This window comes from Panicum virgatum, chromosome 2K (assembly GCF_016808335.1).
Source record: "Panicum virgatum strain AP13 chromosome 2K, P.virgatum_v5, whole genome shotgun sequence".
In the NCBI taxonomy this organism is placed as follows: Eukaryota; Viridiplantae; Streptophyta; class Magnoliopsida; order Poales; family Poaceae; genus Panicum; species Panicum virgatum.
In genome coordinates, this window is record NC_053137.1 from 61,812,152 (window position 1) to 61,824,515 (window position 12,364).

The 12,364-nt window shown below is 58.0% G+C and overlaps 1 protein-coding gene across 1 annotated transcript; it reads right to left on the bottom strand.

The window, feature by feature from the left end:
* Positions 1-546: 546 nt before the first annotated feature.
* LOC120692575 (vacuolar protein sorting-associated protein 62-like) lies at positions 547-5,051 on the bottom strand. The gene is made up of 2 exons (XM_039975931.1): positions 4,660-5,051; positions 547-2,597 (listed from the first exon to the last, which is right to left on the bottom strand). The coding sequence occupies exons 1-2, from the start codon at positions 4,766-4,768 to the stop codon at positions 1,057-1,059; spliced, it is 1,650 nt and encodes a 549-aa protein (XP_039831865.1). The 5' UTR covers positions 4,769-5,051; the 3' UTR covers positions 547-1,056.
* Positions 5,052-12,364: the final 7,313 nt, after the last annotated feature.

Genomic DNA, 12,364 nt, shown 5'->3' on the forward strand with positions numbered 1-12,364 from the left:
TTTTTGCAAAGACCCGCCCCTACTCTGTTTCATGAAAAAAATACACCCAACATAAATGTGCTAAGATGATTCTGCCCATTTTTATCAAAGTGACTCGCCGATATAGTCTTTATGAAAGTTAGATAATTCTAAAAGTACAAAACCTGACAATTTTAGAGATTTTGCCAAAATAATCACCAAAAGAAAACTTAAACATCACTGGATTTTTCCATATGCAATTTTTTGATAGTAATATGATGAGCAAGTATAATACAAGTACTCTGGAAACAAATTTGACTCAATAAGCATGGCCTATAATGGCTCCATGTTGTGTGTGGAATCAGCTATGGCCATGCATAACGGGGTGGTTTTTGCAAAGGAGTGCAGTAGGGGGTGCACATTTCCAACAATAATTTTTATGGGTGATATCTCAAAAGCCAAGTGACATATGAAGTGCTTTTGCAATTTCCTCTAATAAAAAGGCAGCCATGTGCACAATGTCAGTTCGTATATCATGATACTTTTTCATATGCTGTAGAGAAAACACATAAAAGCCATAAAAGAAAGCCTGAAAGTCTTACTGACAAGCATGACATGTGGCAATTTCACTTCATGAAATAGAAATTTACAAGCAGCAACTTGAAGATTTACAGCAAAAGAGCATCAAAATTGTCAAAAAGTCCTACACTTGTGCAAGGAATGTCGTCAAATCCTTGCTATTAGTAGCACCATTCCACTTCTTTTTTAGATAATATCGAAAATACCAAGCACCAAGGAACATCGAAATACACTGCATCTGAACATCTACGAAGAACAATACACTTCTTTTTTTTAGATAATGTATGTATCTCCACAATACCCACTTTTTTTTTGGGCAACACAATACCCACTTATGAACAGCGCCCACATTTTTTTTGGCAACACAATACCCACTTATGAACAGCGCCTTCACTAACCCCCGGCACGTCCTTACACGAGTGCCCGATCGATGGACCGATCACTGACCGTCTGATCGCTGTGTACCTCAAGAATCACACCCTGGTTGGTCAGCGATCAAATAGGCTCGCACGCAGCCCCTCAGCGGGCCTCCTTCTCGTCGTTTCTCCAGTTGCCGTGCATCTTGGGCCCCGTCGGCCCATCGCCGACGAGCACCTTCTCCACCAGCTTGGCCAGCCGCTCCCTCACCGACCGCGGCAGGATCCTCGCCACACGGTTGATCACGCGCCCGACGTCGTACTCCTCCCTCGGCCCCCAGCCGCGCTCGAACCCGAGCCACGCCGGCTCCGCCACGCCGAGGTACTCCGCCGACACCCCCTCGCACCGCCCGGCGCCGCCGGTGTCCAGCCTGCTCCCCCTGGCGCAGTCGTTCCGGATCCCCACGCCCAGCCTCGGGTCGCCCTGCAGCACCAGCCCCGCCCTCGGGTACAGCGCGTGCCCGTGCAGCGACGCGTACGCCACCGGCCTGTTCCCGCCGTACCCGCCGAGGTACTCCAGCTGCGACGCCTCCACCCACGTGCCCGCGCTGTGCTGCGACAAGTACATCCGGAGGAGCGCGCCGGAGAAGTTGCTCACCCGCAGCGTCATGTGCTCCCAGTCGCCGACGTGCTCGCCGATCTCGCCCAGCGGGATCGTGAGGGGGCCCACCTTGGCGCGCGCCGGCCCGTTGAACGGGTAGAAGATCCACACCACGAGGTCGGTCGCCGTCCCGCCCAGCATCGGCTTCACCTGCACGTACACCTTCGCGCCGGGGAGGTCGCCCTTCTTGACCTCCTCCCTCTGCTTCCTGTCCACCGGCAGGTCCAGCCAGTACCCGCCGTCGTTGCCGCCGCCTTGCGGGAGGTTCGACCCGTCGGCGGCCACCGGCGTCGGGGTCTGGCTGCCCTTCTCGTACAGCAGCGCGCCCTTCTCGAAGAACCACGTCGGCGACGAAGGCAAGTAGCGCTCGTTCGGGTGCAGGTACACGTGCGGCCCGCAGGCCGCGAGGAGGGAGTTCACCTGGGCCAGGTCAGGCATGGAGGACGTGTGACGCGCGCTGTTGTTCTTGAGGCACGCCAGCGTCGAGGCGCCGGCCGGAGTCGCGCTGCTCTGGGCGAGGAAGGTGCCGACGTGCACGCCGCGGGCGTCGATGCCACGGACCGCCGGCCTCAGAGTGGCGGCGCTGAAGCCGTCCTTGTCGCTGCTCAGCACCGACTCCTCGGTCTCGCACGCGTCGGTGAAGTCGGCGCGGACGCACCGGACCTCGTCGGGCGAGGGTTTGTCAGACGTGGTCGTCACCACCACGCCGACCGCCTTGTAACCGTTTGGCGCCGTCGGGAGCCAGAAATGGCCGGCGCCGTCCGGGCTGGACCAGACGAGTTTGTAGTCCACGGGCGCGGCAAGGAGAGCACCGGTGCCGGACGTGTCACGGCCGACGAGGACGCGGCCAAAGAGAGGGCGGTTGTTGGGCTGAGCGTAGTGGCCGAGCACGGAGAAGCTGCCCGGGACTGGTGAGGGCTTGAAGAAGGTGGCGCCGACGCCGTCCTGGCCGTCTTGCGTCGTGGACCAGACCTTGGCGAATGTGGTGATTTGGCGCACTTCTAGGCCTCCAAGGTCTATGCTGCCCTTTGCAAATCCTCCATCTGAAATTGAAATAGCAGTTCCACCGGTGAGCAAAAAAATGTTACAGAGCAGAAAAAATAAACTAAACTAAATTTCAGGTCAGTGTGATTATCTTTTTTTTTCCCGAAAGATCCTGAACCTTGCGGTGTATATTAATAAGAAGAAGAGAATTGACCCTGTTTATAGAAAAACCGGGCCCAAAAACCGCACAAAAGAAGTACAAAACCTACAACTACAGCACCTACAACTAGCAACACCTGCCGGTTGGATTGGGACATCAACCGGAACCCACTCAACTTTGGCTCGTCGGATTGGGACATCGACATGAGCTACAACGAGGTCGGATTGGGACATCGACCCGAGTTACCACAACCTACAACAGACAAACTCCGCTCGGTCGGATTGGGCCATCAACACGAGCTCTCCTATCGCGGCCAACACCTCCAGCCAAGCTCAAACAACCAACAGCACGAGAAGCAGCCAGGAGCCACCAGCCACGCCACCATGGCGCCACCGCCGCCCCTGCTTGATTACTACCAGCCAAGCCACCATGACATCGCCGGCAATTATCGAAGCAAACTGCCATCAGCCACGCCGCCACGGCGTTGCCGACGCACCCTTGTAGCTGGCCGGAATGGGAAGACACCATAACAACGCCTTCAGGAAGGTAAACGGCGCCCGAGGGCGTCGCCGTCGTCTTGCCGGCAGATCCGAAACGGCTTTCGCCTGAGCTTGCCCATCTCGCGACCAAGCGAAGCAGGGAACCCTCTCGCTGTGGTGCCTCGCTAGGCACGTGTGCCGCCTTCGCGTCCACGGCGGCCGACTCCGTCCGAACGCGGCCGCCGCAGAACCTCCTCCACGCCCCTGCACCAGCGCAGGGCCCTCGTCCGGCCGGCGCCGCTCCCGCGCCGCTGCACGCGCCCTCACCGAGCTGTGCAGCACTGCCTAGTGGCCGCCCCCGCACCAGCACAGACCCATCCCCGGCCGGACTCCTCGCGCGCGCTCCCGCCGGCCGCGCTGGCTTGCCGGAGCCGTCGCAGCCACGCCTCCGCCGGCGGCCACCCCCGCGTCGAATCCGGCACCTCGGGCACCGGATCCGGCCGTGGGGACCCCGGATCTGGTCTCGCCGGAGCCGCCGGCACCGCCATCGCTCGCCCGACGGCGGCCTCCTTCAACACCTGTAGCGGCCGCGCCCGCTAAGCGAAGGGGAGGGGAAGGGCTGCCCCGCCGCCACCGTCCTCGCCGGCCGCACAGGCTTCCGGCGGCCAGCTCCGGCGGCGGCACGACGAAGTGGGGTGGGGGAAGGGGTGGCGGCGAGGGGGCTGGGGTGTCCGCCCGAGTCGCCCGACGCGGGGCCGACTCGGGGGCTCATTGATCACTATGTTCATGATGAAACTGGGGAATTTTTCATAACCACGAGCAGATAACTTCTTAAGCTTTGCTACTCGCCTACTCTGAATAGATCGAGACAAGCATAACCTCAAAGCAAGTTTGATCTGAGAGTTGAGAAAGGGTTTGTATCATGCTGGTTTCAGTGGCTTTAGCTTTGCTCATAGACACTTAAGAATCTGGATAACATGGAGCAAACAAAAGGACCAGATGAGGATCCTGTATAGCTAATGAATTATGTAAAGCAGGTTCTTTGACGTGTTTGCAGCCTTGCAGATTGCAGGCAAGCTACCTCCGCATAAAAATTCAAAATAACATTTGACGTGTGTTTTACCGTCTAAATTTCTACACCGTGTCCGTCCTTTTTAAACGAGAGGCCACAGAAACAACCTACGTGCAAACAAAACAGCCCCAGCAGGATAAATTTGAATTTCTACTAATGGCCTGATTGGACTGAGAGGTAGAATTTTGAAGAGGTACTAGTACTGAACTCAATTTTTCAGGAAAACGTGTACTACCTCTGTCCTTAGATATTTGACTTTAGGAAAAGCTAATTACTACAAAAAAATATTTTGTTTATCCTAAGTATCGTATACTTAAGAACAGAGAGAGTATCATTGATGCACCAAATTTCTTAGAAAAAACACGAAATAATTCAAGTAACCAGTGAATTTATGAACATGCATGGTGTACCTGAGGGCGGCCACGACGGTTGCGCAGCGGGAGGAACGAATTGCTTCTCAATGGGCAGCGCCGCCGTTCCCATGGGCACGCAAAACAAGCACGAGTTCCTCCGCCGCATAACCCTTGCAAGGGCGATCGACCGAAGAAGAAGAAGAAGAAGGCGAGCTCTGAAGCCGTATCCTTGGCAGCTCCGAGCCACAGAAGTTGAATCGAAGCAGGGCGCCGAGTTCAACTCGTTCCCGCTCCTGACAAGTGACGACAATATGGGACCCTTCGGCAACAGCTTCCTAGGTAGGCTTGGGTTGGCTTGCGAGAAACCTCGAGCTCGCGGTGCTCGCCAATGGCTTGTTTGGCGATGACCTCAGCTCACTGCTCGTGCCTTTAATGCTTCGTCTTCCTCCGGTGCACCCCCCCGCTTTGCCCCCCACCAGATGCACACGTACTACCTCTCTGTTGTTTAGTGTTCCGTGTCGCCTTGGACTTGCGTGGACATTAGATTTAGACCCAGCGGCCGGCATGGACGGACAGACATGGTCGTCGCCGTCGTCGTCGCTTCCTTTCGCATTGTATCATTGGATTGGAGGAAAACGTGCGACTAGGCGAGGCGAGCGACCGGCGGCGGCGACGACGCGCTGTGGGCTGCGTCGTGTAGTGGTTTGGTCAGGTCAGAGAAGGCCAGGCCTATGCAACAGCCCGTTCTGATGGTGATCGACAATCTGACCATGGCTTCGTCGAAGAATGACTCATCATTAAGTCTAACAAACTACATGTCCGCGTTTATCAATTAGATCACATGAACTAACACGCGATATGGGAATATGTCAGACCAAAATAGAGAAACGGAGAGAGCAGTTGGAAGATTCCAGTGATGATATGACGCCGAGCAAAGAAAGATTTTTTTTTTGACGCGATCAAAGAAAGATTATTCGCAAGCGCCTTGCAACTTGCAGTAGTTTGCAGGGCTCCCTTATCCTCCCAAATCCCAATGGGACTATGGAAGTTTTCAGACCCGGCCATGGAACAAGACGCGCACAGCTGCAAGTTCACCGGAGGAGGAGCAGAGTCAGAGATGGACTAGCAAAGAGTATGCCGTACTAATGCAAGGGCGGGAATCCCCAGTTCTTTTCTTTTTGAGCTGCTGGAAGCCTGGAAGTCTCATCATCGCCTCGGAGTATAACAGGGCCGCAGCACAATTTTCTCGTTGGAGACCTGTGCGGGAGGCGACTTTCAAATTTGTTTTCTTTTCATGTACGTCGCATGTGATGCAGGTGGTCTATTTCTAGGGGAGTAGGGGTATTCATTTTAGACGAGAAAAGTGTTTTCTGTACAACTGTGCAGAGATCCGGTAGTATATCCAGTCTGTCCAATTAGATGACTTATTATGACCTGATGTAGGGCGTAATCTAATTATCTAATAGGTACGCCAAACCTATTTCAAAATCAGAACAAAAAGAATCCTGCTTCATGAGTCGACGAGATGAGAGAATCTCCGCTGGGAGAACCCCCCCCCCCAGCGGCCACCCTGCCGCCAGCACCCCACCGCCGGCGGTCACTGTCCCCTGAGCGACTCGTCAACCCTCCCCCACCACCACCACCCAATCCGCCACCCCCAGCCCACCACAGCCCCTTTCCTCCGCCGCCGCCACAGCTTTGCCGCGGGCTACCAGAGGAACGTCCTGCCGGCGTCCGCCGGCTGCCCCCCCCCCACCAGGTATCGCCTTCCAAGACCTCCTCCTCCATGAGTTCTACTACACTGCCGCCCCCTCCATCCCAACCCTGGCTCCCTCTAGCTCACTCCCTCTCCTACCTCCCCCTCTTTGTCGTCTGTGCAAGTCACCAACATTGTCAACTTCAACCTTGCCGCTCCCCCCGTTTTTCTCCGTGCTCTGTCGCCTCGTGCTAGGGTGTTTCGCGTTCGTGTCGCCAATTCCAATGTCGCGAGGTTCATCTGCCTTCGTGGAAGCCTGGTGCTTGCCTCCTCCTCCATCCGTCTGCATGTTTCGTTCGCTGAGGCCGCCATTGCCGCTTCCGAATTCGACAAGGTGGAAGAAGGCGCATTAACTGCTCCCGACCAACCGGCTACACCCTCCCCCCTCCTGCCTTTACTCTGGCACCTAACGGTACCCCTGCCACCCCCTCTCCTTTGCCAGCTGCTTCCCTGCAGCCAGCTGCTCCCTGCACCCGGCCGCCTCCTCCTCCCTGCCCACCTGCGCCAGGAGCAAAAGATCTGCATATCTTCTAGTCTTGAATGGACCTGACAGCGCCATCCTCCCCCCTCCCCTCCCTCTCCCGACGTGCGCCTCCACACCCGGCGCCAGTACCCGCGACATGACCAATGCTGGCAACATGACCGCCATCGCCGCCCTCGAGCCCAATGCTGGCGCCAGTGTACCCCCTCCTACTCCGTCTTTAACTCCGGCCTTCAAGTCCTACCTGCAAGCGGCCTCCTCTCCCCCGGCGCCTCCAAAACCAGCCCGTCCCCCGGCTCCTTTTATCCGTCCCCCAACGCCTGCTGGCGGTGCTTCGCCTCCGACCACCACATCCAAGCCTGCCGCGACCACGTCCACTGCCATCACTGTGGTGCCTCTGGCCACATGGAGCGCCGGTGCCGTGCTTCCCAGTGACCTCCCCGTCGTGCCACTCCTTGGCCACGACGTCCCACCATCCCCATCCCCGCCGGTCACTCCCCCGTCGCCGCTGTTCCGTCTCCCCGACGGACAGCGATCGCCTCGCCTCCGCCACCCATACCCCTCTGCCTCCCACAGCCGTCCCTCCACCTAGCCACCTCGTCACCCCCCCTCCGTTCACCTCCGCGTTCGATCCCCTGCACCTCATCGCCTCCTCGAGCCGTTCACCCCCAGACTTCGAGTGCACTTCCCCGTGCCCCCCAGTGCCCCCCACCTCCACCATCCAGCCACCTTCCCCCCATCGCCCCGCGCCACCTCCCCAGCTCCCATGCTAGACATCCATGTCACCTCCTCTCCCACCCGCCCTCACTCCGCACCCGCCGTGGCCTCGACGGCGCACGGGAGCCGCTCCCCGCCCCCACACGCCTCGCCTGTCCACCCAGCCCCCCTCTCGCCCCGGCCGCCGCTGATGCGGCACCGGGCGATGCCTCTGACCCGGATGACCTCCGTGATGACGAGTACGTCGACTCCCTCAGTTTTCCTGTCCACCCCTCACTTGCTGGCTCGGGGGCCGACGCCGACGATGTCCTATGGATGCCGCCGGGCGACCTCGACAAGGCCCACCGCACCGCCTACGCCTTCATCAACTCGGAAGGTCCCACTGTCAACCCCGCCCCCTTCATCAGCGCCGCCATCTACACCATGGCCAACGGCGTGCACTTCAAGTTGTTCCCCTCCTCCCGTGGTACGATGGGCATCCGCTTCCGCTCTAGGGCGGAACGCGACGTTGTGGTCGACATGTCCCCCATTGTCCACGACGGCGGCCGCCTGGACCTTGAGCGTTCTGAAGAGGGCGGCAACCGCTTCACCATCCGCCCCCCTGGCTTGCTGCGGTCACGGCCACCGAGTTCCCCGACGAGCACTGGACCCCCTTGGCATCCGCGCAGCCTTCCACAAGCTCGGCAACGTCGTCGAAATCGACCCGGACTGCCTCGCCGACGACCCCAACGACCCGGACTGCGAGCCCGCCGACTGCTCATCGGTTCGGGTCGTCCTGGAGCGCCACCGCCCCGAGAATCTCCCTGACGACATCTTCCTCGGCAACCCTGACCGCCTCGGCACCAGCTTCCAGGTCCAAACCCTTAGTGTTTGGCCGAGGGCGGAGCAACTCAATGATGCGGGTCGCCTGCGCCCCTTCTTCCGCCGCCCGCCCCCCCAATGGTGGGCCTGGCTTGCGCGGCCCGCCCGGCGCGTTGCTCCCCGGGCCTCGTCGCGGCCCACGGCCTGCTGGTGGGCCTCAGGGGTTCGGCGGCTTCTGGGCCGGGCCAGGTCACCACCGTGGACTCGATGAAGAGGACGGCCTCCTCCGCTCCGCCCTTCGCTTCCTCGCTTTCCCGCCCATCCTCCCCTCCGTCCCGCTGTGCGACTCCGCCCGCCCCGTCGCTCCGCTGCCTTCCGCCCCCCTCCTCCTGCTCCCCTGACACCCCTCCCCGGACAGTACCCCCCACCACCCTCCCCTGCCTCCTCAGTCGCGTCCGTATCTCTGCCTAGTCTCCGCTCTCCACATCACTCACCACCGCCGCCGCCACCACCATCCCCCGCCGCTCCAACCCCCTCCCCCACTGCTTGCGTGATCCCTCCTCCTGGGCATGGTCGCCGTCCCCGTTCCTCGGCTCCATCCACTACCGCTTCCCGCAACAGCACCCGTATTGCCAACCAGACCTCCGGCATGTTCATCGACGTCGCGAGCAAGGCCATGCAGCACAAAGCCCTCCGCGAGAGCCTCGCACCCTGCTCCGCCGTCCTGAAGAAGCACGTGACCGAGCGCAAGATCTTCAAGCGCAAGCACCCGCTGGGCACGCTCGACCTCCGCCGCCTCACCAAGGCTGCCGGGTTAAGCTACACTGACCAGCACGCCGTGTCTGTCACCGCTGGTGCCCCGTCGTGCCCATGATCCCCAAGCTCCACGAACTTGTGCGCCGCCCACCGACGGTGCAGGCTACCCGTCGTCGTTCCCCTAGCATGAGGCGTCCAATTTATGTTGTTTCTATTCTATTTCCGTTTTCTCATTCTTTGTGTAACTCCCCCTGTTCCCCTCGCTATGTCATGTTGTCCCTGTGTTTGTTATGAATTCCAAACGCCTCAATTATCTTGTTCTCTATTGGAACCTCCGCGGCCTTGGTTCCTCTGTTAAATGCGATGACATTCGGGACGCTATCTCCTTCTCCTCCCCCCAAATAGCGTGTCTGCAGGAAACCAAGCTCCATGATGTATCCCCATCCCAACACCCCCCTTCCTCCCCCCTCTCTCGACTCTCACCTCTCTGTTCCGGCCATCGGCTCACGCAGCGGCATCCTCACTGCCTGGAACTCAGCCTCCTTCTCACAGTAGAGTTTTGTATCTCGCCGCTACTCCCTTTCTGTCACTCTTGCATCCACCTCCTCAAACCACACTTTCACCCTCACGGACGTCTATGGTCCGGCAGACCACTCCCTCACTGATGCCTTCCTCCATGAACTACAAGAGCTCCCCGCCCATATCTCTGGTCCCTGGCTCCTCGTCAGAGATTTCAATCTCCTCCGCTCCACCTCGGATAAGAACAACCCCCTCTTTAACTCTTCACTAGCCGAGTCCTTCTACACCTGCATCAACTCTCTCGCTCTCCTTGAGCTCCCTCTCTTGGATCGGCTCTACACTTGGAGCAACAAGAGGGCCACCCCGACCCTGGCCCGGCTTGACCATGCCTTCCTCAACACTGATTTTAGTTGCCTGTTCCTGGATAGCACCCTCACCTCCCGTATCCGATCCACTTCTGACCACGTTCCTCTCCTCCTCAACCTCCACACTAACATTCCCCGATCCACCATCTTTCGCTTCGAAAACGCCTAGCTCAAACACCCACTCTTCCTTGACACCACGCTACCTGCTTGGTTGGCGGGTCCCCCTCGTGACGACGCTGCACGTTCCTTGGTTGCCTGCGTCAAAGCATACCGGCAGAAAGCGAAGGTTTGGAAAAAACAAAAACGAACACCACCCTCCATTTACCATAACTGTCGTTTTCTCATCCTGCTGCTTGATCTCCTGGAAGAAGTTCACTCATTGTGTGCAGGCGAGCGCCTCCTGCGCACTCTCTGTCAAGACCGACTAGCCCTCTATGTACAGCAACGCGCCGCGTACTGGAAGCAGCGTGGGAAGTTTCGGTTGATGTGAAGGAGATGCCAACACAAAGTTTTTCCATACCTGTACCTCCCAACGCCTGTGTAGAAACAAGATCCAGCTCGTTGTGGACTCGGCCGGTCAGACACATGTTACTCATGCCGCCAAGATCGCTGTGCTCACAGCTCACTTCACCGCGCTCCTTGGGTAGCCTGACACGGTCACCTGGGATTTTGATGTTGCCACCCTTTACTCTCAACGACAGCAAGTGCAAGCTCCACCCCTAATTGCGCCATTCACCGCCTCTGAAGCTTGGCGCGTTGTATCCTCCATGAATGCCAACAGCGCCCCGGGGCCTGACGGGCTTGGTCCAGGATTCTACAAGGCTGCTTGGCAGTCGGTGTGCCCGGACGTGATGCGCTTCCTCCACGGTTTCCACGCCGATGTCGCCCAACTTGACTGCATGAACAGAGCACACATCGTGCTCCTGCCAAAGAAAGAGGCCGCCACCCCCCCCTCAGACTTCCGCCCGATCTCCCTCCAAAACTGCCCGGTGAAGATCCTCAGCAAAATACTCACCACTAGGCTGCAAGATCAGATTCAGTGCCTGGTTGACACCGATCAGACTGGGTTCATCCGCGGCAGATCTATCTCAGAGAACTTCATTTATGCCACAGAACTTGTGCGATGTTGTCACCGCCGGAAGAAACCAACCCTGGTCCTTAAGCTTGATTTCGCTAAAGCATTTGATTCCGTCAATTGGGACAGTCTGATCCGGATTCTACAATCCAGGGGGTTCCCCAACTTGTGGATTACCTGGCTGTCGCAAATTCTGGAGACCTCAAGATCAGCCGTGCTTGTCAATGGTTGCGCTGGACCTTGGATCACCTGCAAACGTGGGCTCAGGCAGGGTGATGCCCTATCCCCTTACCTGTTCATCTTGGTCGCTGATGTTCTCCAATGCCTGATTAAGGACAAATCAACCGCGCGCCATCCGTTGCTCGACGCGCCATGCCCGGTCCTCCAGTACGCCGATGACACACTCATCCTGGTCCGTGCAACAACAGCCGATGTCATCAACCTCCGGTCTACGTTGGATTCCTTCTCCGCAGCCACTGGTCTGAAGATCAATTACCACAAGAGCACCGTTGTCCCGATGCATGTTCCGGAAACCAGTCTGCGGCGCCTGATCAAAGTCCTCCAATGCCAGCGCGCTGACTTCCCCCAAACATACCTGGGTTTGTCGCTCTCTAATATGAAACTCAATTTATCAGCCTTTGCTCCTCTCATCTCCAAGGTGGACAAACAGCTTGCTGGATGGAAAGCCACCCTACTTAACCATGCTGGACGGCTTGTCTTGCTGAATGCGGTGCTGGATGGCATGCCCGCGCACCTTATGTCCGCCTTGTTCCTTCCTGCTGGCACCATTGACGCCCTGGACAGACGGCGTAGGGCTTTCCTTTGGTCAGGTCACGACACCATCCATGGCTCTCAGTGCCTTGTTGCTTGGGAAAAAGTCTGCACTTCCAAACTTGAAGGTGGCCTCGGTGTGAAACAAATCAGCGTTCAGAACGCATGCCTGCTGCTCAAACTACTCCATCGGCTCCATTATCCTACTGGATCTTCCTGGGCCTCTTGGGTTCGTCAACGCGGGGACGTGCACACCATGGATGGTGATGTCCATGGCGCTCACTGCTGCCGGCCTATCGCCAGATCACCCATGTCGTGGTTCACAACGGCTCCACCACGGCGTTCTGGGAAGACAAATGGACCGGGAACGCCCCTCTGTGCTCGACCTTCCCCGTGCTATACAGCCATGTGCTGCGCCACGGCGCAAACGTCTGTGATGTCGCAGCCACGGGACTGGATCACTTCCTCACCACTCGACTAAGTATCCAGGCTCGCTCCGAGCTTGCTTCGGTCCAACGCAT